General features: G+C 49.2%; 1 protein-coding gene across 1 annotated transcript in view; it reads right to left on the bottom strand.

The window, feature by feature from the left end:
• Positions 1–12,259: 12,259 nt before the first annotated feature.
• LOC123747600 (uncharacterized) overlaps positions 12,260–27,775 on the bottom strand; it is a 34,266-nt gene continuing 18,750 nt past the window's right edge. Inside the window, exon 2 of the mRNA XM_045729825.2 lies at positions 12,260–13,705. Coding sequence (XP_045585781.2) covers positions 12,260–13,705 — 1,446 coding nt within the window. The remainder of the gene's footprint in view (positions 13,706–27,775) is intronic.

Raw genomic sequence — 27,775 nt, forward strand, 5'->3', positions numbered from 1 at the left:
CGGGGGTTGAGTTCTGCTCTTTCGGCCCGCCTCTCAACTGTCAATCAATCAACTTGTTATTAACTATTAATTTTTTTCCACACCATTTCCCCAGGAAGCAGCCCGTAACACCTGTCTAACTCCCAGGTACCTATTTGCTGATAGGTAACAGGAGCATCAGGCTGAAAGAAACTTTGTCCATTTGTCTCTGCAGGCTGCGGGAATCGAACCCAGGCCACAGGATTACGAGTCCTGCGCACTGTACACTCAGCTACCAGATGTGTGTGTGTGTGTGGGTTATATTCAGAGATGAATGGTCTTTATATTATATATGTCGTGTCGTATTTTTCAAGTATTATATATATATATATATATATATATATATATATATATATATATATATATATATATATATATATATATATATATATATATATATATATATATATATGTGTGTGTATATCACGAAAATAAACACGTGATTAAAAATGTGACAATGTCAGACCACGAAGGAAAAATGAAACAGGAATTTCCTTAAGTACTTTCGTATATTAATATACGAAATACACTCCTTCTGAAGATGTATATATATATATATATATATATATATATATATATATATATATATATATATATATATATATATATATATATATATATATATATATATATATATATATATATATATATATATATATGTGTGTGCCTCCAGTTGAGCGTGAACGCATCATTCTACATCAAGGAACCACTTTACACACACAGGTTCCCAGGACGGAACAGGAGGGACTAAACCACAAAATATTGACGCAGATAAAAGATCCAACAAAAAGTAATGAACCAAAAATAAAAAAAAAGACTCTTTCACTAATATTTCCCCATGATCTCAGTGCTTCAAGGAAACAGATTTCCTTCAAGAGTTGCACTAGAAAGTGGAACATTAAGGGAGAGTTCCATGACCAACGGTTATACAATAGAGAGGATTAATCACCGTAATAAGGAACAACAGTAAGTGTTCCGTGAGGGTGATAAGTCCTCGCGTAACAGTTTTGGTTCTTGGGTGACAAGTGTTAAATTCAGAATAGAACCAGTGAAGAGCAGAGGTGCCATAGGCACAATCAGAGAACACCGCATGAACATCAGAGGTCCGCGGTTGTTCAACGTCCTCCCAGCGAGTATAAGAAATATTACCGGAACAACCGTGGACATCTTCAAGAGGAAACTAGACTGTTTTCTGAAAAACGTGCCGGACCAACCAGGCTGTGATGGATATGTGGGCCTGCGGGCCGCTCCAAGCAACAGCCTGGTGGACCAAACTCTCACAAGTCAAGCCTGGCCTCGGGCCGGGTTTGGGGAGTAGAAGAACTCCCAGAACCCCATTAAGCAAGAAGGTGTTATTTTCCGATTGTTTACGCCTCAAAAGTATAAAACATGGATTAAGCCATTCAAACTTTGTTTCGACCTCTTCCTCAGACAGGATAGGGAAGCTATCTTGAAGGAACCAGTGACACGTTATGTTACAAGTCTGCAGGCTTCAGGCACCTCCAAGACTGCTTCCCCAAGCTCAGGCAGTCGTCAAAGCAAAGTCTGAAGGGATTAACAGCCATTTACTATACTTTGGAGCAACAAATCATGCAACAAAGTCAAAATCAAGCAAAAATAAGACTTGCCACCCAGAAAACAAACTATATAATTAAAGACTCTAGTTACTAAGACTTGTTCCATACAGAACTGCTCTAGTAGTCTCAACAACCGAGATGAATCTACCAGAGAGAAAGCTAGCGATGAGTCTGTAGATGAGTAGAGATGCCAAAGGAATTTCAATCTTGAGAATGAGCACAGCAGACTGACTGAATAAAGCTACGATTTTGGGGTGTAAGACTGAAAACGCAACCAAAAGGCTAATTCAAAACGTACTCACCACTCAACACAGGAACTAGGATCAGCGGCTGATTAAACCAGCTTTTAAAATATAAATATCCTTACACACAGAAATCACAATAGCGTGATGCATCAAGTGAACAAATCCGTCTCTGATTAAGGCGTGTCTGGGATCCTCTCGGACGTAGGTTCGAACCCTCGTCACGACCCTTGTGGATTTGTTCATAAATATCCTTGTCTTTTGGTTTCCATTCGGCTAGGATATACAAGGCTGCGATGGATGTGTGTGAATATCTACGTACAAACGAGTATACATGAATATAATTAAATTATTATGAACATATGAACAATTTTGATTATGTGGCAACCCTCAAGTCTACATACAAGGCACATACGCAATGCACATATGATTTTCACAATTAACCTGTTGTTTTATGTATAGTAAATATGCCTTAAGAATCCACTTGAGGCCAACCTATCAGGAGGAAGGTGAATCACATCCTAAAATGTACCCCCCCTCCCTTAGTGTACCTTCCCTCCCCTAGTGTACCTTCCCTCCCCTAGTGTACCTCCCTCCTCCCCCCTAGTTTATAACTCATGGTTGTGACTCCGTCATCATTCACCAGCTAAGGGGAAGTGGGGGGGGGGGAGGGGGACTTTCATATTGTGAATGCGGTAATAGGGGGAACCAATAGGGGGGGGGAGGTGGCAGAGCAATAATGAGGTCACGGTAACGTCTCTGCTAAGAGCTATTTACTCCACCGATGGACTCCCGAACAACGGTCGTTCCCGCCATCAATATCGTGCCCTGTCGGGTGCTGGGTGCGTGCCCCGACCCACACGAGGGCGGACCACCCCGGTTCCCTGCCTCTATTCACTCACTCCCCCCTCACCTCCCCCCCCGTCCATATCGTTCATTTCCGTTCAACAAAGGAGAAAAGCCACAAACCCTTGACTATCACCATGCCTCTTGTGTCCGACCCCCCGTGTTCTGACTCCAAACACACCCCCCGTTTTCTTTGCCCGCTTCTCCATAATACCCCCTCAACTGCTATGTTCCAAGCGCTTTCAAGGACAAGGTTTGATGCTAAAGTTAGCTTGAGGGATTATGTTGTGGGATCTTTCGAGTTCAGAGGCGGAGAAAAGTCCGTTTACTTCGAGGAAGACGCGGGGTCGACGCAACGGGAGCTGGTGATGCCACACACAGACACACATCACTTGTGTCCCTTTTTTCAAGCGCGTCTTTATTATGAAGGCATCTGGGGTGGGGGTGGGGGGGGGGTGGTTGTGCGGCCATGAATCCCGCTCTTCCACGAGGCCTGGCCTGCCCCCTCCCCACCACCACACTTTTTTTTCCTTCTCCCTCACGTAAAATGTGGAGAGAAGCTGACAAAGCGATTCTAGCCTCCTCACATGTTTCAGGTCTGCCTTGCTGCCTGGTAACTTACCTCAGAGACACCAAGAACTCTCTCTGGCCTTGGGTAACACTGGTTACCCAAGGCAAGAGCCACTGATGATGGCTTCTTTCTACAAGACTGTCCCAAGTATGTGGGTCTTCTTGGCGCCTTACCTTGCGGTTACCTTGAGGCGATTCAAGGTGAATCACCTCAAGGTAACCGTAAGGTAACAGACCCGCGGGCCGGTCTCTGACCAGGTCTACTGGTTGATGGTCTGGTCAACCAAGCTGTTGGACGCAGCTGCTCACAGCCTGACATAGTAATCACAGTCTGGGTGGTCAGTGTGATAAATCATATGTTTATACCCGAGAGTCATCAGTGTTTTCTATTATCTTCTCCAAGGTTGAGTCTCCCTAGTCGGTATACTCTTGGTGTAGCCCGTTCTTGATGCAAGAGCCGGGCTGGTGGCCCCGAGTGCCACTGAATGGTACTGGCTCTAAGGAGTGCCTCTCTTCTCCATTACCAGGGTGTCAGTGTGTTATCTCAACGTCTCAAGGGCTGTTAAAGCCACACTTATCCATCTCTTCTACTTTCCCCTAATCCTTTTCTCCCTCCTCTCCTTCCCTCCCTCCACTTACCTCGCTTTATCTCCTCCGGCTTTACATTGCCTTGATTTTCCATTATATTCGCGGTTATTGCGACCTGACCCGTCCCTCGGGCCCCCTTTCCTGACTAAACTGTTGATCAGGAGTATCCTGGAGACCCACACATCCCCGCACCCATCACTACCAACGAGCCAACTGCGCCACCAGCTTTGTTCTGATGTGCTGCGATAGTTCGATCTCTTAGCACTCGACTGGGGGATTCCTTGCTGTTGTCAAGGGCCAGTATAAAACCCTTCACCCTGTCTGTCAGTCCCTCACTCTCTCACTGTTTCTCTCTCTCACTGTCTCTCTCTCTCTCTCTCTCTCTCTCTCTCTCTCTCTCTCTCTCTCTCTCTCTCTCTCTCTCTCTCTCTCTCTCTCTCTCTCTCTCTCTCTCTCTCACTCTCTCTCTCTCTCTCTCTCTCTCTCTCTCTCTCTCTCTCTCTCTCTCCTCTCTCTCTCTCTCTCTCTCTCTCTCTCTCTCTCTCTCTCTCTCTCGCTACTAAGCCTTGGTGATACCACACAGACCAACACTAAGCCAACCCGATCTCGCGCTGTGATAAGCGTACAATGGGTAAGCTTTTAACTCGCTAAGCACAGGAACCTCCACCAAACCACCTAACCTTTTAATCCTTATTTCAGGTCCAGAAAAGCCTGCATTTACAATGCTTTTATATTTTCTAGAAACCTTAAACTTTAATACTTGCAATCCCAGCGTACAAATATTATATGACTAGCGTTGGTAAGATTAGTGATCCATAGAGACAACGAGAGAGAGAGAGAGAGAGAGAGAGAGAGAGAGAGAGAGAGAGAGAGAGAGAGAGAGAGAGAGAGAGAGAGAGAGAGAGAGAGAGAGAGAGAGAGAGAGAGAGAGAGAGAGAGAGAGAGAGAGAGAGAGAGAGAGAGAGAGAGAGAGAGAGAGAGAGAGAGAGAGAGAGAGAGAGAGAGAGAGAGGTGTTGGGTGGAGTACCATTCCTAAGGAAGCCCACAATGTTATCAGAAATCCTTCTTCAAGACGGAGGCAAATCTACCCACTTTAGTGGTCAGGGACGGCTGCTACTACCCATTATTTTTTGTTTAAATTGTTTAAAACTATTAAAATAAAGGAAAATTATTGGTTGATTATTTATGATTTAGTGTACACGTTTTAATAATACTATGACACTTGTATAATATTATACAAGTGTCATAGTATTCCACACCCACCTCCCACACCCACTTCTCCCCTCTCAAACCCTCTTCTCCCCCTCCCACACCCACTGCTCCCCCTCCCCCTCCCACACCCACTTCTCCCCCCTCCCACACCCACTTCTCCCCCTCCCACACCCACTTCTCCCCCCTACACCCTCCCTAAGCACCAACAGCCAGACAACTCTATCAGCTCCACGTCTGTCTATAACCGAGAGGGCCAACCACTCCTTCTCTCTAACCCTCTTTCTCCTCCCTCACACTTTCCATCCTATCCCCCTTCCCTCTGTCCTCCCCTCTCTCTACCTCCACCACCTTCCCCTCGCCACACATACAAGCTACTGATGAAGGTATATGTGTGCCGTAACTAATAAATCCGGGTGGTGTTTGCGATAATATATGGGAGAGGAAGGCCAGGAGGCCATGTTAAAATGGAAAAGGATGATGTGGGCGGCGGTAATCTCGGCGTCGTCAGGAGAGGTACAGATGCTACCATGATAGGCAGGGCGGTCTCACTTGCGCCTTTGAAATATTATTTGCTCATTGTGTGTGTGACCAGAGGATATTATTGAAGGCAGCGGCGGTAGTTAGCGCTCGCTGGGGCTCGCTTCTTAGCTCGTTTGGATCGTGTGTTTTAGCGTGTTCTAACCACTTTGATTTGATAATTGCTGAGTTAGAAGTTATTATGATTGTGATGAACGTAGATATGATTGTTGAGTATGTCTATCTCGGTAGAAAACGACATGATGTTCAACCACTCGCTCTACCTGGAGAACCAACAGCTGTAGAACGTACGAAACATTGTGATCACGAGCCATTATGATTGTGTCAACCCCCCATAACAAGAGGAGATTGCCTCGTCAGTCTCGGCCGCTGATTGGTGGAGGTCGCGGGTGACGCCCCTGGGCGGAGCCAACCACAAGATTAAGCTGGTGACCGCAAGACAGTTTTACCGCGCGCCGGGGGAAGTGGAGGCGGTGTGGGGCGAGACCACCTACCCAGTCTTGCTGGCATCTTCACCCGACACTCACAAGAGTGTGTGTCATCTTGGGTCATTGTTCACTCCGGATATGCTAATGTCCTCACACTACACCCTTGTAGCGAGGCTTCCCTCCTCACACTACACCCTTGTTAGCGAGGCTTTCCCTCCTCACACTTCACCCTTGTAGCGAGGCTTCCCTCCTCACACTACACCCTTGTAGCGAGGCTTCCCTCCTCACACTGCACCCTTGTAGCGAGGCTTCCCTCCTCACACTACACCCTTGTAGTGAGGCTTCCCTCCTCACACTGCACCCTTGTAGTGAGGCTTCCCTCCTCACACTACACCCTTGTAGTGAGGCTTCTCTCCACACTTCACCCTTGTTAGCGAGGCTTCCCTCCTCACACACTGCACCCTTGTAGTGAGGCTTCCCTCCTCACACTACACCCTTGTAGCGAGGCTTCCTTCCTCACACTACACCCTTGTAGTGAGGCTTCCCTCCTCACACTGCACCCTTGTAGCGAGGCTTCCTTCCTCACACTAACCCTTGTAGTGAGACTGCCTTCCTCACACTACACCCTTGTAGTGAGGCTTCTCTCCACACTTCACCCTTGTAGCGAGGCTTCCTTCCTCACACCGCACCCTTGTAGCGAGGCTTCCCTCCTCACACTACACCCTTGTAGCGAGGCTTCCCTCCTCACACTACACCCTTGTAGCGAGGCTTCCCTCCTCACACTACACCCTTGTAGCGAGGCTTCCCTCCTCACACTACACCCTTGTAGCGAGGCTTCCCTCCTCACACTACACCCTTGTAGCGAGGCTTCCCTCCTCACACTACACCCTTGTAGCGAGGCTTCCCTCCTCACACTTCACCCTTGTAGCGAGGCTTCCCTCCTCACACTACACCCGTGTAGCGAGGCTTCCCTCCTCACACTGTACACATTCGTATGGATCCTTTGTGATAGAAGATCAAAGAAAAAATCATAAAACGGCTAAATGCGCGTTTAAATACTTGCATACAATTCAAACTTAATTTCTTACGAGTCTCTCAGTTCAGATTTATCCTATTTTGACTTACAATTCTCGGAAAAAAATGTGCATAATGAACATGATTTTGTTTTATTAGTTTCTTGCCTCGTGATTATATATATATATATATATATATATATATATATATATATATATATATATATATAATTATATATATATATATAATTATTTTAATAATTACGATTCATTCAGCAGACATCTCGTGCTAAGACGTTGAAGGTAACAAAGCAATCTCCCACACTGATGTGATGATATCAGAGCAACACGGCAAAATTGAATTAGCCAAAAGGACTAAAAATGCTGCCTCGCCCCCCATAACCCCCTCCCCTCCAAAGCTTCAAGTCTGCTAATCGTTACAACATAAAAAGTCATGCAAATAAGTGGAGGTGTTACGTTGGTAGCCCCGCCCATCCGCGCCCTGCCTCCGCTTCCCCCACCGCCGCTGTCACTCACCCTCCACGCCCCCTCGACCTGACTCCGCCTAGTGCCGGCCCTCGTGAATTCTCTCAACTTAAGAGATCATTTTCTCTCGCATAATGACAACACATACATACTTAAGTGCATGATTGTAATTTTGAAGCATGATTTGGTTGCATACATCACGCTAGAAAATGTTCCGGAGTAAGCGAGGTCAGCGTTTAAGTCAAATACAATTTGTGAGCAGCGAGGTGTGGCAACTGTACGATTCCCTCCCCCAACTGTCATGGCGGCACTCACAGCTTCATCAACCCGGGCGCCTAGCGCGCGATTTCCTTAAGCAAGACCTTTTGTAACCCAGTGGCCGGGACCTCCCCGGTATTGCTGTGGTGCCGTGTTGTGGCACCGTCGCTGTGTGTGAGTGCTGTTGCATGGTGCCAGTGTTACACAGTGGAAATCAATAGTGCAGGCTGGTGGCTTAAAAAAAATAATAATAAAAAAACGGCGGATTTGATCTGAAGTCGATTTTGATTGGGCGGTTTGTTGCCGCGGCGAGGCTCGCGTGTTGCCGTATTGATGTTGCGTGCTTAATGAATGTGTTTCAGTGAATGTGATTATGGCCGAGTATCAGCGGCTGGTCGGGAGACTGTCGCCACGGCTCCTGTTCTCACACCAGTTGTCAAAAGGTAATTATATCGCGCTGCACGAAGGCTAAGACTTGAAGCAAGAGGTATAATTGTTGTCGATGTTCTTATGCGTAAATTGGTGAGTTATATGGCCTGCGCCGGGTGTTGAAGAATGTGTCAAGGGCGGGAGATCACTCCGGCGGCCAACACTGGAGCCGTGCTACTGGTGGACTACACCCTCCGGCCGGCCGCTGGTACACCCTCCGGCCGGCCGCTGGTACTCCCTCCGGCCGGCCGCTGGTACTCCCTCCGGCCGGCCGCTGGTACTCCCTCCGGCCGGCCGCTGGTACTCCCTCCGGCCGGCCGCTGGTACTCCCTCCGGCCGGCCGCTGGTACTCCCTCCGGCCGGCCGCTGGTACTCGCCTCTGGCCGGCCGCTGGTACTTCGCCTCCGGCCGGCCGCTGGTACTCGCTCCGGCCGGCCGCTGGTACTCCCTCTGGCCGGCCGCTGGTACTCGCTCCGGCCGGCCGCTGGTACTCCCTCCGGCCGGCCGCTGGTACTCTTCCCTCTGGCGGCCGCTGGTACACCCTCCGGCCGGCCGCCTGGTACTCCCTCCGGCGGCTAATAGTTTGCAAGGTGCCGCCCTGCAATACACAGATTACCGACAAGCTCATTTTTTTATTGTACACCAGCCCCTCGGTACACCAGCCCCTCGGTAACACCAGCCGCCCGGTACACCAGCCCCCCGGTACACCAGCCCCCCGGTACACCAGCCCCCCGGTACACCAGCCCCCGGTACACCAGCCCCCCCAGCACACCAGCCCCCCCGGTACACCAGCCCACCGTTACACCAGGCCCCCCCCCCGGTACACCAGCCCCCCCCCGGTACACCAGCCCCCCCCGGCACACCAGCCCCCCGGTACACCATCCCCCCCCGGTACACCAGCCCCCCCCGGTACACCAAGCCCCCCGGTACACCAGCCCCCGGTACACCAGTCTTCCGGTACACCAGCCCCCCGGTACACCATCTGGGGCGGCTCCTCCAAGGGACTACCGGACACACTCAGTAAAGCAGAGACTAACAACCTTCAAATCCCGGTGTAATTGAGCAGTCCTGAAACACGCAATTGACGAGCGACCTCTCCGGTAATCCTGGGGGAGAGTGGGAGGGGGGAGGGAGAAGGTTTAGAAGGATGTAGGGAAGAGATGTTCCTCTGAGGGGGGGGGGGGCGAGAGGTGTCCCCTGGAGGTGGGGGGAGCCGAGAGGTGTCCCCTGGAGGGGGGGAGGACCGAGAGGTGTCCCCTGGAGAGAGGGGGGGCCGAGAGGTGTCCCCTAGAGAGAGGGGGACCGAGAGGTGTCCCCTGGAGGAGGGGGGGAGGCGTCCCTCGGAAGGGGGAGTTGATCCTATGAATGAGAGGGGAGACTGGAGATGATCCATGGAAAATGGGAAAGACAAAAGCAACATAACCTATGCACCTGGACGTGGGAACAGAACAAACCCTTAAACAGGGCCATTGAAAGGGAAGGAGAGGGAGGGGGTGGGGGAGGGGGGAACTTTTGAAGAGGCACTTTAGCTGGCATATGGGTGATGACCCTGAGAGAAATAGTCTGGTTCTTTCGTACACACACAGGGGGAGGTATAGGGACAGACACCCAACACCGTTACCAGACTGAGGGCTGAAATTTTCCCTTCCCATAGCTCATGGTAAACCATACCCGCTACTTTTCCCTGGAACACCACCCGCCCCATCGGTTAACAACCAGGTACCCAGTTACTGCTGGGTGAACAGAGGCGAACAGTTAAGGATTGGAGCCCAGTCAATCCACCTTGGACAGGACTAACTCAAACCAAATTGCTTACTGGCATAGTAAGATGTGAGGAAGTAATTGGTGGATAGATGGGAAATGGGTAGTGTTGGGTGAAGGAATGGGATGGGACGGAAGAATGCCAGGTGGAGGGTTGGGGAATAGTGTATGTCGGATAAAAGGATGGGGATGACGAAGTAATGGAATTGTAGATGAATGTGTGTTGATGGGAAGAGAGAGACGGGTGGTGGTGATCCATGTAATGGGGGTAGGTTTGGTAGAAAATGGGAAGGGGAGGAGGGGGGGGGGGAGTAATTGTTCATGGGAGGAAGGGAAGGGAAGCTATTCCATGAAGCAGACGAGATAGATGGAAGGGATCTTTTTGGGTGACGTATGAAATGAACTCTTATGGGTGGGTGAGTAAGGACTCACCATTTGGGTGAGTGGGGACTCACCAAGGGTGAGCCAGTGAAAAACAAGATGGGGTGTTGTGTCGTGGAACATTCAGCTACTTAGAATAAAAGTTCCAAATAACACGGGCTATAGTGAACTCGTAGAAGATGGAGAGAAATGACCAACCAAGGAACAGAGTGTAATACTGAGGAGTAGGGGGTGGAGAGGACGGCGGGGAAGAAAGGCACATTGGGAAGAGTCACACAGAGAAGCGAATAGTCAATAGAACAATCTACAAAAAAGGACCACCTTGACTCTGGAAGTGGGACAGACCGCTATGCTAGTTGCAATGGAAGTCCTTACTCCAGGAACTTGAACTGTTGGTAGAGGGGGGATGAAGCACCTAACTGTTGGTAGTGGGGGGTGAAACACGTAACTATGGGGTGATAAAATAGGGAGTGGGCTGCGGGCTGTGGGGTGGCACTTAAGAGTACAAATCATGTGGTGAGAGGGCAAGAGGTCGGGCCCCTTACTACCTGGTCACAGAACAAGATTATCAGAAGCAGTATGGATCGCCGTAAAAAGATATCAGTCGATCTATCTGGTTTCACGTTGAATTAGAAAAGCAGACATTGATGTCTGAAAACGACAAATACCTCGCCAATAATCAAAAAGTTATTTAGATAATCTGAATTGACATTGATTGCAGAGAATCTATAACAACAAATTTGTCTCGCACACGCACACACAGAACGTTCATTTTCATTTTATACAACTAATCATATATGGTTTAAACCCCCAAACGAAAATGCGACTTGTAATCCTGTAAATTGAGCTTGGGTGAGGATTAGGACTGGGCGACTTGTCGACCTATAAGCCGAGGCGAAGATAACACGAGTAAAATTAGATAAGGATAAACTTAAAAGAACAGATAAGAGGATATGTTATATGATAGCATAATACTTAAATAGTAGAGGTTATAGCAATCACAGAAACGTGGAAAATATTGAATTTAGAGAAATATTAGCAGAATTTAAAATTAATGGGTAGAAATGATGTCACATTAATTACACAATTAGACAAAAAAACGCTGGTAGCAATCTTTATCAGAGAAAATGATAAAGATGATAAAATGATTTTTTATCATTTAAAAACGATAAAAAATTAATCTAATGAAAATCAAAACGAGATTTTTGGGAGCAAAGATGTTGGGCATCTAGATATAATAATGACGATCAAACGACAGATCAGAAGATGGAGAAACGACGACGTTTCGATCCGTCGTGGACCATTATCAAGTCGAGTATGCTAATGTCTGCATTTCAGGTGATTTAAATTAAAAATCAACAGAAAACAGATTAAAAAGAACTTCTGAAGCAAATGACGAATTATTGGACAGTGTTTGCCATTAAGAAACTTGTAAACAACGTTGAAATAGGGAGTTGAGAGAAAGTACCCACGAGAAAATCAGAATCGACAAAACCCGGAGAAATTGGAAAAAAGAAAACTCAGTCATAATTTACAAGTGGAAAATAGAGAGGCTGGTCCCAAACCTGCACACAGAAATAACACCACATGAGACCAGGAGGCATGGCAGGATGTGCAGAATACCCACGTTGAAGAGCAGAGGTGCAACAGGTACTCTGAGAGAGAACGCTATCAACATCAGAGGCTCGAGACTGTTCAACAAGCTTCCATAAGGGACACATAAGGGACATAACTGGCCGACTACTCACAGTGTTCAAGAGAGAACTTCATAAGCACCACCAAAGAATACCTGATCAACCAAGCTGTGATTCATGCGTCAGACTGCGAGCAGCCGCGTCCAACAGCCTGGTTGACCAGACCATCAACCGGTCCCCTGGTCGGGGACCGGGCCGCGGGGACCTTGACCCCCGAAATCACCGCAAGGTAAGATGGTCTTCCAGTTTTTGAAAAGCTGATGAGGCACTGAAGAAAATCCTAGCGCATGTAGAATGTACAACCTTGAGCACAGAGGGTGGGCGGTTCTCTGGCCCTTGAGCACAGAGGGTGGGCGGTTCTCTGGCCCTTGAGCACAGAGGGTGGGCGGTTCTCTGGCCCTTGAGCACAGAGGGTGGGCGGTTCTCTGGCCCTTGAGCACAGAGGGTGGGCGGTTCTCTGGCCCTTGAGCACAGAGGGTGGGCGTTCTCTGGCCCTTGAGCACAGAGTGGGTGGTTCTCTGGCCCTTGAGCACAGAGGGTGGGCGGTTCTCTGGCCCTTGAGCACAGAGGTGGGCGGTTCTCTGGCCCTTGAGCACAGAGGGTGGGCGGTTCTCTGGCCCTTGAGCACAGAGGGTGGGCGGTTCTCTGGCCCTTGAGCACAGAAGGTGGGCGGTTCTCTGGCCCTTGAGCACAGAGGGTGGGCGGTTCTCTGGCCCTTGAGCACAGAGGGTGGGCGGTTCTCTGGCCCTTGAGCACAGAGGGTGGGCGGTTCTCTGGCCCTTGAGCACAGAGGGTGGGCGGTTCTCTGGCCCTTGAGCACAGAGTGGGTGGTTCTCTGGCCCTTGAGCACAGAGGGTGGGCGGTTCTCTTGCCCTTGAGCACAGAGGGTGGGCGGTTCTCTGGCCCTTGAGCACAGAGGGTGGGCGGTTCTTCTAGCCTTGAGCACAGAGTGGGTGGTTCTGCTGGCCCTTGAGCACAGAGGGTGGGCGGTTTCTCTGGCCCTTGAGCACAGAAGGTGGGCGGTTTCTCTGGCCCCTTGAGCACAGAGGGTGGGCGGTTCTTTGGCCCTTGAGCACAGAAGGTGGGCGGTTCTCTGGCCCTTGAGCACAGAGGGTGGGCGTTCTCTGCCCTTGAGCACAGAAGGTGGGCGGTTTCTCTGGCCCTTGAGCACAGAAGGTGGGCGGTTCTCTGGCCCTTGAGCACAGAGGGTGGGCGGTTTCTCTGGCCCTTGAGCACAGAGGGTGGGCGGTTCTCTGGCCCTTGAGCACAGAATGTGGGCGGTTCTCTGGCCCTTGGCACAGAGGGGTGGGCGGTTCTCTGGCCCTTGAGCACAGAAGGTGGGCGGTTCTCTGGCCCTTGAGCACAGAAGGTGGGCGGCTCTCTGGCCCTTGAGCACAGAAGGTGGGCGGTTCTCTGGCCCTTGAGCACAGAGGGTGGGCGGTTCTTTGGCCCTTGAGCACAGAAGGTGGGCGGTTCTCTGGCCCTTGAGCACAGAGGGTGGGCGGTTCTCTGGCTCTTGAGCACAGAGGGTGGGCGGTTCTCTGGCCCTTGAGCACAGAGGGTGGCGGTTCTCTGGCCCTTGAGCACAGAGGGTGGGCGGTTCTCTGGCCCTTGAGCACAGAGAGTGGGCGGTTCTCTGCCCTTGAGCACAGAGAGTGGGCGATGCTAGAGACATATTCAATCATATTTTAAACACTATACAAAGATTTCAATATTATATACCAGTCCGTGCTCGTGAATACAGCAATGTACTCTTCAATCAAGCCGCCAGAGCGCTGATTATGTATAAAAACACTGACCCTGACTCACAATTGCCGTTCAAACTATTCTCAAACAGTCTTTCTCTCACGTCCTCTGTTCGAATTGGAGCTCTGGTAAGCTTCACCACATACTACAAACACACGTAATTTGCTATTAAGAGTCTCAACACCTAATCTAGGCCTAGCTATACACCAAAATCTAATATTTTATATGTGAGAAAATGCTGATTTTGGATACACAATTTACAAATGCTTCTTTGAGGTCGGCCGCAGCTTGAACAATCACAGTCTGTGAAGCGGTTGCTCTACAGCCGTTACGCACAGCCAATTCAAGTAATTGCCAACAGAAACTAACCTAACACAGGCCTTTTACGCGAAATTACATTTACGCGAAATTACAACATTGTATACATGAAAACACAGATTTTGAATACATTGAAATGCTATACTATATTACGAATGCCTAACCTGAGGAGAGGTTCCATACACCTGGGGAACAGTAGTGTATGGACGCTGCTCCGTTCCAGATATTGAAAAGGAACGTAGCGGACGCATATGGTAGTGGACACAAGTTACCAGTTTGATTGACAGTAGAGAGGCGGGACCAAAAGAGCCAGAGCTCAACCCCCCCGCAAACATAACTAGGTGAGTACAAGTTCCTGAAACAAGATTAGGTCATGGTTGCCATAAAATGGCCACAATTGCTGGACTAGAATGGAAGAGACAAAGTAAAGCAGGGAACCTTAGGCCTTTCCAGAGACCTTTATTCTTTATTCATAATTATATGAATTGGATACAGGAGCAAACACGAACTTATTAAATTGGCCAATGATACAAAAATTGGAGAGGAATTCAAGTACAAACAAACCCGTTGTAGCATTAATATAACAATATATGTTCACCCCTCTCCCCCACCCTTTGTCTTACCCCACGTCCCCCCCTCCCACATCACACACACTCCCTCCCCGTGCTTAGCCCCCCCCCCACTTTCCTTTCATAAAATCTAATATTAGGGAGCCCTGAAACTACTTTATGTTCTTATAGAAATATTTTTTTCTGATAAAAAAAATCTTCGGGAATTTGACCGAATATTTCACCCTTAATCAGACTAGAATCCGTGAGGATCCAGCCCATCCTCCTGTTTAGAGAGTACTTTTTGTGACCATGTGGACCACAGTACCGTTGTCCATTGACGTAATGGTCAATTAGGTCGCATTTGGTACTATCCACTTTATACGAGTCCAGAAAAATAAAGCCAAAACCAAACTTAAATATTCGTAGGCCTAGTATAGCACATATATCTACTATATTAGGCCCCACATAACGTGCATTAAGCTTAGGATGAGTAGGTTATGGAAAAGTACAAAATTTTCTGGTTTGTTCAAATTCAATCGTCCCAAATTCTACTTTCTAATTGACCATTATGTCAATAAACAATGGTACTATGGACTACATAATTACAAAAAGTACTATCGAAACAGGAGGATGAGCTGATATAATCTCTCTCACACACACACGCAGTGTCAGAGTAGTTTACAGATTGAATGCATTAGGCAGTGAGGTGGTGGAGGCTGACTCCATACACAGTTTCAAATGCAGATATGATAGAGCCCAGTAGGCTCAGGAATCTGTACACCTGTTGATAGGCGGGACCACAGAGTCAAAGCTCAACCCCCGCAACCAACCATTTGGGATGGACGGTAGAGCGACGGTCTCGCTTCATGCAGGTCGGCGTTCAATCCCAGACTGTCCCAAGTGGTTGGGCACCATTCCTTCCCCCGTTCCATCCCAAATCCTTAAGCTGACCCCTTCCCAGTGCTACATAGTCGTAATGGCTTGGTGCTTTCCCCTAGGTGAATACACCTCACAGAATTCTTTGCAATTCATGTAATGCATCACCATTACCCACGTACGTAATTGACATATCATTCACTCACTTCAGCGTACTGCAATATCAGTGTGTTTAACCAGCGGTAAAATGTCTGACAACGTTAGCGGTGTAATCAAATATTAGTTTGGTTTAACTTTAGTAGTGTTATTTCAGCAGTTCGCGTGACAGTGGACGTATATACAACACAGATGTTATATAGTTTGAGTATAAATGTAAAATGTATTATGGAGGTACTATCCACAGCACTTTGTGACTCGTCGTTTGCACATGGAGGAAGTGTATGTCTTTAGCGAGCGAAGTTTGGTCTGTATTTGAATGGTCTAAGTTCGCTCGTTTATGTCTATAATCTTGTGTTCGTAATCCACGCGATGTCTACCGTCTAATGTTCGTAATCCATGCGTTATTGCCTGCAAATTTTTGTTAGTAATCTATGCGCCCCTCAGCATATCAGTCTATGCAGCCCGTCCTCCAAAAACTGGGGAGGGGAAATGTAACATCACAGTAAGGTGTAATTATGTACTATTCACAGCAGTCAGGAATTGTACTTATTTTCACTTAGCATTAAACTGTACGGTCAAATATATTGTGCATATTTGATTTACCTTTAAAGCTGAATAGAAAACCATAACCTAACCTTCTTAGTGTTTGATGATAAGCATTTTATTGATTCTTAATTACAATTAGTACTTAACCTATAACTATATTGATATTACAGTTTTATCAAACAAAACTAAAATATATCAATAAATTGTAAAGTAACTCAGGATATTTTCAAATTTTGAATAAAATCTCTATTGTTTAATAAAACTGAAAAATAAATTCCTAATATTTAAAACTTGGTTACTCTTATACGTCAAACTAACACTATCAATACTCTCTTGTTTAACAGGCCAAATTGTCTTAAATATTATAAGTGTTTCGAAAATGTAATCTTAGGAATTTATATATTGAAACATTGTATGTTCTCGAAGTATTGGAACAAAACAAATCTTCGCAACCTCTCATAAATGAAATATAATTTATGCAATATATATTATTTCGTGACCCTGGTCAAAGCTCAAAATATTTGTATTTTAGAGCATTATAAACTATCAATAATACAGCCTAATTTCGTTAGTTTGCAGAATGTCGCAGTTAAGGATATCTGCCAACTATAATACTGATCCACTAGGCCTAATTGTGTGTGGCTAAAAGCATGAAAAAGTTATATATTGGTAGCAGTCTTTCTTAAAAACGTGTTATTGATTATCACTGAGATGATGATATCAATAATTTTAGCACCAATCTCCTCTATACTTCTCATATTCTTCCTCCTTGGGAAGGCAGCGGACAAATTTACCAAAATTCGTTTCTCAACTTAATTTGGCCTGACCCATGTCGCTGAAGGACGCGTTTCAGTGAAGCTCTCTTCAGCATCTTCGGAGGCTATGAAAAGTGCCTGCGTATACATTATTAGGACTGAGGAGTTACACAGCCTAAATTGACAGGGAGGTAGTGTGAGGAGGAAGTTGCTCACCAACGTGCGCCATGGATATGACTTAATGATAAAGAACTGATGCATACTGTAGAAGAGGAGAGAGAGAGAGAGAGAGAGAGAGAGAGAGAGAGATGAGAGAGAGAGAGAGAGAGAGAGAGAGAGAGGAAGGAGGGGAGGAGAAAGAGACAGATAGTGATACCTTTCACTGTACACTATATATTACCGGTGGCTTTTATGGCCCATTTAAATTGTTAATGTTAATTGTCTATTTGATTAACTGACGGTAGTTTCCAGCGATCATTTATCACCCAAATTACTTTATATTTCACACATCAGCGAATTCTCCTATTAACGGTCCATAATTTAGGTTTACACGTCAGCGATATTATGTGTATATATTAGTGTGTGTGTGTATTAGTTATTATACTATATATATATATATATATATATATATATATATATATATATATATATATATACTTCAATAAACAATGAAAACTAGTGTAACTTTTAATCAACTCTATACTATATTAACCTAATTTTGCTGTATAATACATCAATATTATGTAGAGAGAAGTTGGATCCGGTTAACAGGAAATATAGTCAACACTGTTTACTGAACCTTCAGACGCCAAGGACGTCCTAAGCGGGTTTCAGTTTCTTTATTGCTGAAGTTCCATTTTTTCATGTATTTGTTGCTTTAATTGGAAACTTGCAAAGTTTTCCTTGTGCGTTTTTTGTTAATATTTAAATTAAGTATTTGATCGTTATCGCGATCATCTCTGTTATGTAGTTTCGATTTTGTTGTATATATCCAATTTTCTTTAGTTTGTCTTCTCCCTTGTCCTCTTGTCCCATTAGCCTCTTTCCCGCCATCTATCATCCGGCCCCCCTGCTTGCCCTATTTATCATGCTTCCCTTCCACACCAATTTATCAAGCGCTGTTACTTTGTTTTTAATTTGTCTCTTCCCCCCTTTTGCCTTCCCTCCTCATCACTCCCTTGGCTTACCAGTCTCTCTTGACCCCCAATTGTGCCATGTCTATTTCCTTACTCCCAATTACCAACAAATTTTCCGCCCAATTTAATCGGGTGTTCCCCATTCTCTAATCTACCCCCACCCCCCACTCCCATCCCTTCCTAGTTCATCAGGCCTACAGCTCTAATCTTCCATCCCATCCCTCTCTCTTTCCAATTTGCTACGCTCCCTCCATACTATTTTCGTTTCCTCTTCCTTTCCTTCTATTTTATTGGTCCATATTCCCAATTAGACTCCAATTTACCTGGGCGACTTTCTGCCCCTAATTAGGCAAAGGTCCAACCCCTCCCCTCATGCCCCCTAACAACCAATCCTATTCAACTATGCCCCTCCCACCAACTCAACCAAACAACTTTCCTGAGTAGTTCCATCAACCTCAATTACACCACCCTTCTCCCCCCCCTCACCGAATTAGTTACACACCTTCATCAACTTTCCAATAACCTCTTATTCCCCCCACCCCCCACCCCCTTCCCATCATTCTGATATCCTACAATTTCCCCTTTATCATCCCTTCCCTTCACTCCCCTTCCTTTCCCCCTCCCCCTCACTTTCCCTTCCCATTCCCTATCCTTCCCGCCACACCTAAGATCCGCCTCCCCTATTTTCAACTCTCCACTTATTTCTAGTTTACCTTACTCCTTACCTCATACCCTTACCTCATTTCTACTCTCTCCCTTGCACCCTCACCTCGGGATGGGTGGTGATAGGGAAGGAGAAGGGGTGGTAGTAAGGGAGGATAGTATGTGTGTGGATGGTGGTAGAGAGGTTGAGGGAGGGAGGGAGAGAAGGTTAAGGGGTGCCAGTGAGGGTGATGAGAGTGGAGACTGGGAGGAGGAAGAAAGTGGAGATGAGGAGGCAATTAACACGGTAAGATGGATATAAAAGTGGAAAGGACGAAGTGGAGGAAGTGGAAGTTGTAGGGGAATAGGTAGTGGGGAGAAGACTGCTATAGGGAGGAGTTGGTGGGGAAGAGAGGTAATCCCCCATTTGGTGGGCGACGGGGCGGCCCCAGTCCTAGCCTAGTGGATGGATTACTGCTCACAGTGTTGGATCTCGTGGCTTCCTGCCTCAGGTGCTGGCGAGAGTGAGGGGAGAGGGGAAACAGAGGGCTTGGGAGGGGAGACAGAGGGGACGAGCAGGAGTGGTAGAGAGAAAGGGGTGAAGATAAAAATCCAGACACCGAGTACAGAGAGAAAGAGAGAGAGAGAGAGAGAGAGAGAGAGAGAGAGAGAGAGGAAGAGAGAGGAGAGAGAGAGAGAGAGAGAGAGAGAGAGAGAGAGACGAGAGAGAGAGAGAGAGAGAATGAATGAATTTGAATATGTAGAAACGAGAGAGCAGAAAGGACATAAAGGGGCAAGAGAGGTGAAAGAATCAGATGGAAGATGAAAAAGAAGAGGAAATAAAGCAAATGAGAGAACGATAAATAAAAGCGGACGAATAAAAAGAGTTGGAGGATGGGTGTGAGGGAGAGACGTGGTGAGGGAGAGAGGAAGGAGAGAGGGTGAACATTGAAAGGAGAGACAGCGAGGGAGAGGAGAGGGCTGGGGTAGTGAGGAAAGAATTAGGGGAGAGGAGTGAGGGGGAGAGCGGTAAGGGGTGAGAATAGAGGGGTGAGCAGAGACGGGAAAGATGTGAGGGGTAAGGGGAGAGGGGAGAAAGGTGAGGGGAAGCTTCGAGGTAAACAACACGAGGCTGACAGGAGAGGGGAGAAAGGTGTAACACAAGACGGTGCAAAAAAATATATTTAAAATTAATTACTTTGTTATCGAGATATAACAACGTCATTAGCTAGTGTGTGTGTGTGTGTGTGTGTGTGTGTGTGTGTGTGTGTGTGTGTGTGTGTGTGTTGTGTGTACCGGGTCTCAGAGTAGGGTGTTAAGACCTGAGAACACTTTCCTACGTCATCATTGTGCTTCAAACGAACATATCATGATCTAGCCAAGCCCAGCCCAGCCCAGCCCAGCCCAGCCCAGCCCAGCCCAGCCCAGCCCAGTCCAGCCCAGCCCAGCCCAGCCCAGCCCAGCCCAGCCCAGCCCAGCCTAGCCCAGCCCAGCCCAGCCCAGCCCAGCCCAGCCCAGCCTAGCCCAGCCCAGCCCAGCCCAGCCCAGCCTAACGAAAATAAAGGCTAATATTTTTGCGTTTTATGTACGATGTGTAGGAGCTATAGGACGTGGCTATGACGTCCTAATGCTCCTTCCATCACGGGTTTTGGAGCCCCCGGAGCCCCCCTGAAGCCCCCCTGGAGCTTCCCTGGAGCCCTCTGGAGCCCCAGAGTCAGTCAGCGCGTCTGCCAGTTTGACTAACGACTGAAGACGAATCAAAACCAGAGGACAAAGACTATTGGATAATACGAATGGTCTATTAGCCTTGAAAGACGGCTCCTGAGGTCGATACATTCACGCTGTAGGCCGCTCGGTCAGTGAGGGTAAGCGCTACACACCTTGGTTCATAACTGGATAAGTGACCACAAGGATGTAGCCAGCTCACCGGGAAGGCACACATCCAAGAGAGGGAAAGAAATGGAGAGTGGAAGGAGCAAAAGAGGTATGAGGGATGGGAGAGAGAGAGGAGAAGAGAGATTAGAAAGGGTTGAAAGAGACTGTAGGTTGATAAAAAGGGGGGGGGAGGGGGTGAACCGGCGTAAAGAAGGGTGAGAGGGAAAGGGGGCGCAGAAAGGGGAGAACTTGATGGGGGAAATGGGGAGGGGGTTGGTGAGAGGGGCGGTGGTTAATGGTTTAGGAGAGAAGGGAAGGTTGATATGGGAAAGAAATAGGGCGGGGTGATGAGCGCGGCCCCTCTCATTACCTCTCCCTTCTTACCACTGTTATTACCCCTTCGGCACCTTCCCCACCCCACCCCCCATCAACCCCCCCCCCCCCGCAACTCTCCCTTAAAACTTACCATACCTTTCCCCTCCTCCCCATTTCTATTTGTACTGTTGCTTGTTTTCTTAGCTCCTCAGCCTCCCCCCCCCCACATCCATTCCCCTCCTTCCCATCCCCTCTCTCCCACGCACTTCTATCCCTCACGTAACCCCCTCACTACGCGCACTCTCCCACACACTAAGAGGTATGCCAGGGAAAGGTGGAGGGAGAGAGGGGCGGAAGGGAGGGGGGGAGGGGAGAGCACGAAGGGGAGGGGGCGAGGGCCCCTTCATCAATCTGGTCCCCTCACTCCCAGGCGAGGGGAGGCAGGGGGCGGGAAGTGCCCGTGTAAAACCTTCACAAATCTGATGCTGGTGGTGAGGGGGCGAGGGTGAGGGGGCGAGGGTGAGGGGCGAGGGTGAGGGGGCGAGGGTGAGGGGCGAGGGTGAGGGGGCGAGGGTGAGGGGCGAGGGTGAGGGGGCGAGGGTGAGGGGGCGAGGGTGAGGGGGCGAGGGTGAGGGGGCGAGGGCGAGGGTGAGGGTGAGGGGGCGAGGGTGAGGGGGGAGGGTGAGGGGCGAGGGTGAGTGGGCGAGGGTGAGGGGGCGAGGGTGAGGGGGCGAGGGTGAGGGGGCGAGGGTGAGGGGGCGAGGGTGAGGGGCGAGGGTGAGGGGGCGAGGGTGAGGGGGGAGGGTGAGGGGCGAGGGTGAGGGGGCGAGGGTGAGGGGACGAGGGTGAGGGGGCGAGGGTGAGGGGGCGAGGGTGAGGGGGCGAGGGTGAGGGGCGAGGGTGAGGGGGCGAGGGTGAGGGGGGAGGGTGAGGGGCGAGGGTGAGTGGGCGAGGGTGAGGGGCGAGGGTGAGGGGACGAGGGTGAGGGGGCGAGGGTGAGGGGGCGAGGGTGAAGGGGCGAGGGTGAGGGGCGAGGGTGGGGGGGGCGAGGGTGAGGGGGTGAGGGTGAGGGGCGAGGGTGAGGGGGCGAGGGTGAGGGGGCGAGGGTGAGGGGGCGAGGGTGAGGGGGCGAGGGTGAGGGGGCGAGGGTGAGGGGCGAGGGTGAGGGGGCGAGGGTGAGGGGGCGAGGGTGAGGGGCGAGGGTGAGGGGGCGAGGGTGAGGGGGCGAGGGTGAGAGGGCGAGGGTGAGGGGGCGAGGGTGAGGGGGCGAGGGTGAGGGGCGAGGGGGCGAGGGTGAGGGGGAGGGTGAGGGGCGAGGGTGAGAGGGCGAGGGTGAGGGGCGAGGGTGAGGGGACGAGGGTGAGGGGGCGAGGGTGAGGGGGCGAGGGTGAGGGGGCGAGGGTGAGGGGGCGAGGGTGAGGGGCGAGGGTGAGGGGGCGAGGGTGAGGGTGAGGGGCGAGGGTGAGGGGGCGAGGGTGAGGGGGCGAGGGTGAGGGGCGAGGGTGAGGGGGCGAGGGTGAGGGGGCGAGGGTGAGGGGGCGAGGGTGAGGGGCGAGGGTGAGGGGGCGAGGGTGAGGGGGCGAGGGTGAGAGGGCGAGGGTGAGGGGGCGAGGGTGAGGGGGCGAGGGTGAGGGGGCGAGGGTGAGGGGGCGAGGGTGAGGGGGCGAGGGTGAGGGGCGAGGGTGAGGGGGCGAGGGTGAGGGGGGAGGGTGAGGGGCGAGGGTGAGGGGGCGAGGGTGAGGGGCGAGGGTGAGGGGACGAGGGTGAGGGGGCGAGGGTGAGGGGGCGAGGGTGAGGGGGCGAGGGTGAGGGGCGAGGGTGAGGGGGCGAGGGTGAGGGGGTGAGGGTGAGGGGCGAGGGTGAGGGGCGAGGGTGAGGGGGCGAGGGTGAGGGGGCGAGGGTGAGGGGGCGAGGGTGAGGGGGCGAGGGGGTGAGAGTGAGGGGGCGAGGGTGAGGGGGCGAGGGTGAGGGGCGAGGGTGAGGGGGCGAGGGTGAGGGGGCGAGGGTGAGGGGGCGAGGGTGAGGGGGCGAGGGTGAGGGGGCGAGGGTGAGGGGGCGAGGGTGAGGGTGAGGGGCGAGGGTGAGGGGGCGAGGGTGAGGGGGCGAGGGTGAGGGGGCGAGGGCGAGGGTGAGGGGGCGAGGGTGAGGGGGCGAGGGTGAGGGGGCGAGGGTGAGGGAGCGAGGGTGAGGGGGCGAGGGTGAGGGGGCGAGAGTGAGGCACGAGGGTGAGGGGGCGAGGGTGAGGGGGCGAGAGTGAGGCACGAGGGTGAGGGGGCGAGGGTGAGGGGGTATGGGTTGTGTATTCACAGAGTTGTATTCGCCTAATTGTGCTTGCGGGGGTTGAGCTTTGCTCTTTCGGCCCGCCTCTCAACTGTCAATCATTCAACTGTACCAATTTTTTTCTCCACACCCACACTCACACACGAAGCAGCCCGTAGCAGCTGTCTATCTCCCAGGTACCAACTTACTGCTAGGTAACTATAGCATCAGGGTGAAGGAAACTCTGCCCATTTGTTTTTTCCGGCGGTGCCGGGGATCGGACCCCGGTCCATAGGTCAACGAGTATAGAGCGCTGTCCACTCAGCCACCAGCCCCCTTGTGAGTGTGTGAGAGAGAGAGAGAGAGAGAGAGAGAGAGAGAGAGAGAGAGAGAGAGAGAGAGAGAGAGACGCCAACTTTAGAGCAGGGAAGAAAAGTGTTATACAGGGGAAGGTGGGCGGTTGGGCGCGCGCGTATGCGTGTTTACCTATTAGTAATTACCTATCAGTGTCTAGAGGGAAGTGAGGTCTAGCTCTTCATGCCCCGCCTAATAGTCTTGATGTACCTCTTGCGTTTAATTTAACTATTCTGACTTGCACATTCTGTCAAACCTGCCTTGACGTCGTGGCTGGAGGTGGCTTCCACAACTTCTTCTTTCAGATCATTCCACTTGCTGACCACCCGTACAGGGTGTGAGTATTTCCTTACATGCCTTCGGCTCATTTGTGTGTCCAGGTTTCACCTGTGTCCACTTGTCCTGCTTTCTCTCAATGTGAAGAGTATATTATCTCTCAGTATCTTGAATGCTGTGATGATATCCCCCCATTGATCCTTTTATCCTCTTGGGTTGCGAGATTTAATTCCATTAGCCAGTCTTCATAGCTTAACCCTCTTAGCTCTGGCACCAATATTGTTGCAAACCTCTGAACTTTTTAAATTTTAGCTTTAAGCTTCACATTGTGGATACCAAGCCGGTGCTGCATATTCTAGTATTGATCTAACAAATGCTCTGTAGATTGCCAGGAAGGAGTCCTGGTTTAGGTTTCAACATGATACTCTTATATTTGCCAGCGTCCCATATGCTGCTGATGTTATCCTGGTTGTGTGTATCGCCAGAGTGTAGGAGTTATATACACTTCCAGATCCTTCTCCGATTCCTGTAGCTGCCTTCCCCGTATGAAACAGCTGCCTTCTTGGCTCCTCTCCCCCTTTCCAATTTTCATTACCTTACACTTAATGGGACACAGTTCCAACAACCATTTTGTTTTACCACTCCTGGAGTTTGCCAAGGTCCTCCTGTAACTTCCTGCAGTCCTCTTCTGTTTTCACGTTCCTCGTCAACTTTGCATCATCTGCAAACAATGACATGTTCGAGCTCACTTCCTAGTGTAGGTCGTTCATATAAATTATAAACAGCAGAGGTCACAGGAAAGAGCCTTGTGGGACCCTACTTGTTACATTAATTCCTACAGATTCAAACACCTCTCTGACTGCAAATCTTTGCATTCTTTCATGGGAACAGTGTCAAATGCCTTTTGGATGTCTAGGAAAACACAGTTTACCCAGCCTTTCTTTTCCTGTCTTAGTAACTGTGTAACTTTTCCTTTGGTCGCGGTCCTCTCCAGAGGCTCAACAAGTGTCTACGTGATTACTTCCTCTTATACTTTACAAGGAATACTTGTCAATGACACTGGTTTGTAGTTTAGTACCTCCTTTCTACCACATTTTTTGAATATTGGGAATGTTTGTATTGTTCCACACTTCAGGGAGATTAATTTATATTTTTTTGTATTAAAAATATTTTTTTATTTTTAAAATATTTTTTATTAAAAATATTAGATAATGGGTGACAGTATTTCTGCAGCCTCCTTCAGCAGCTGTGTTGATATTAGGTCTGGCACCATTGATTGTCACATCTAGTTCCTCCAGGATTTTCCTCGTCTCTTAGTGACTATTGCAATGCCATCCATTGTTTCTTCTGGCCTTTCATCTTGCAACCTTGGTCTCCACGCTGGTTCTAATGTTAAGACCTGAAATCTTTCATCGAGTTCCTCACATACCTCATTCTCATTCTCTGTGAGAGCTTCGTCCTTGTTTTCTCAATCCGGCTACATGGTCCCGCATTGTCGTTTTTCCTTCGTATATGGCTATACAACACTCTGGTTGTCCTTTAGCTTTTGCAGCAATGTCATTTTCAAATTGCCTCTCGGTTTCTCTTCTAACTCAGGTGTCTTAATTTCTAGTTAACTTTCGCGCCTGTTGTCGTCTGTTCCTGGCATCTGTATTTATTCCAGGCTTCATTTTTTTCCTTTCTTTAGCTGCCTTCATTGCTTATTGAACCAAGGGTTTACTCTTTTCATCCACCACCTTCATGAACCGAGTATGAAGCTCTTTGTTGCATTGACAAATTTCCCAGCAATGAATTCCTCCATCTCATTTGCTGTCTTCGCTTCCATTTCTCAAGGAGTGTGCAAGAAGCACCCATTGGATTCCCTGCAGAAAGTTCCTCATCCTGCTGTAGTCTCCATGTCTAATCTCTTCTTCTTCAACGGGTTCGTGTAACCATCAATCTTCAGCTTCACTATGTATTCAAACATGGCAATGCAGTAGTCGCTAACTCTTAGAGGAATCTTGCTCTTTCTCTGTTTTTCAACACCAGGTTAATTTGGGGAAAACACCAAGTCTAGTGTTACTGGTAGATCGTCTTGTCTTACTCTTGTTGGGTCTGTGACATGTTGCTTTAAGAAGCGTGTCTGTCATGTCTATCAATTTTCCTCTCCATGTTTCATCCTCCCCATGGGGGGGTCCTTATTTATCCAGTCTATTTCTCTGTGATTGAAGTCCCCCAATATTAGGATTTAACTCTTGTTTTCCTTGCTACTGCGGCTACGTTTCCATTACCTTCAGGCAATTTTCATCGCATTCGTTGTATTCTTCCCAAGGGCTACTATTGTTTGGTGGAGGGTTCTATGTCACTGCTTCCACTACTGTCACTCCTCCCACTGTTGTTAGTCCTAGTATATACTTTGGTTGTGTGTGTGTGTGTGTATTCACCTAGTTGTGCTTGAGGAGGTTGAGAAGCGGTGCTCTTTGGTGCCGCCTCTCAACTGTTAAGCTACTCGTGTACAAATTCCTGAGCCTATTGGGCTCCATCATATCTACATTTGAGACTGTATATGAAGTCTGCCTCCACCACATCACTTCCTCTTGATGTGGTGGAGGCATTTATTAACGACTCTGACACTGACAAAATTCTTCCTAATGTCTGTGGCTCATTTGGATACTCCACCTGTGTCCCTTTGTGTGAGTACCACCCGTATTTAATTATCTGTCTCTGTCTACCCTGTCAATATCCCCTGAGAATTTTGCATGTGATGATCATGTTTCCCTAACTCTTCTGTCCTCCAACTATGTGAGGTACAATTCCCGCAGCCTTTCTTCATAACTCATACCTCGTAGTTCCGGAACTAATATAGTGGCATAATATTTGAGCATTCTGCAAATTAGTTTTATCCTTGACAAGGTACGGACTTCATACTGGAGCCGCATACTCCAGGATTGGTCTGACGTATGATTCTAGATTCTAAATGATTCGTTATACAAATTTGTAAAGGCAGTTCTGATGTTAGCCAGTCTCGCATACGCCGGTGATGATATTCTTTTGACGTGTTCTTCAGGAAAGAGGTTCGGTGTGATATGAATTCTCAGATCCGGCTCTGCTCGTTTCGTGGAAGATTTCCTCTCATATTTGGTACTTTGTGTCTGGCTCCCTGTTCCCTCCACCTAGGAGGGAACATGTGTGCGCACGCGCGTGTGAGTGTATGTATATTCACCTAGCTGTGCTTGAGCTCTGCTCTTTCGGGCCGCCTTTCAACTGTTACTACTATTTTTTTTCACACCCACCCCCAGGAAGCAGCCCGTAACAACTGTAACTCCCAGGTACCTATTTACTGCTAGGTAACAGGGGCATCAGGGTGAATGAAACTCTGCCTAGTCTGGGAATCGAACCCGGGCCGCAGGATTACGATCCCCGCGCGCGTTCCTGTGAGTGAGTGCAAGGAGCAAGCTGAACCTTTCCATCAAAACGCCTCGAAAATTGTTGTTCATGTGTGAAGAGGAAGCAGTGAGGCAGGCTAGAGTGAAGGTGGTGGTACGGGGTAGAAGGTAAGGAGAGAAGATAGAGTGAGGGGTAGAAGGTAAGGAGAGAAGATAGAGTGAGGGGTAGAAGGTAAGTAGGGACGGGGTATAGAGTACGGAGAGGGTGAGGAGAGCAGGCTGGTAGAGAGTGAGGGGAGAAAGGGCATATAGCCCCCCACCCGACCGGTAACAGACAAACTGAGGCTTCGCCTAACGCGTGTCATCTGAGGGAAGGGGAACAGAAGTAGAGGAAAAAGGGGGAAAAATTCCTCTTTCCCCTCGTGCCATAGGTTCCAGAGAGAGGTACAGGTGCACGCAGACGCCGCCTCCCGTGACTACACCAGAGTAAACAGACCCTTGGGTAGTGAAACAGCGTGGAATGGGTGCTGGAAAGATCAGAAAAGGCCACCCTTATCTCTCT

Source organism: Procambarus clarkii, chromosome 10, assembly GCF_040958095.1.
Source record: "Procambarus clarkii isolate CNS0578487 chromosome 10, FALCON_Pclarkii_2.0, whole genome shotgun sequence".
In the NCBI taxonomy this organism is placed as follows: domain Eukaryota; kingdom Metazoa; phylum Arthropoda; class Malacostraca; order Decapoda; family Cambaridae; genus Procambarus; species Procambarus clarkii.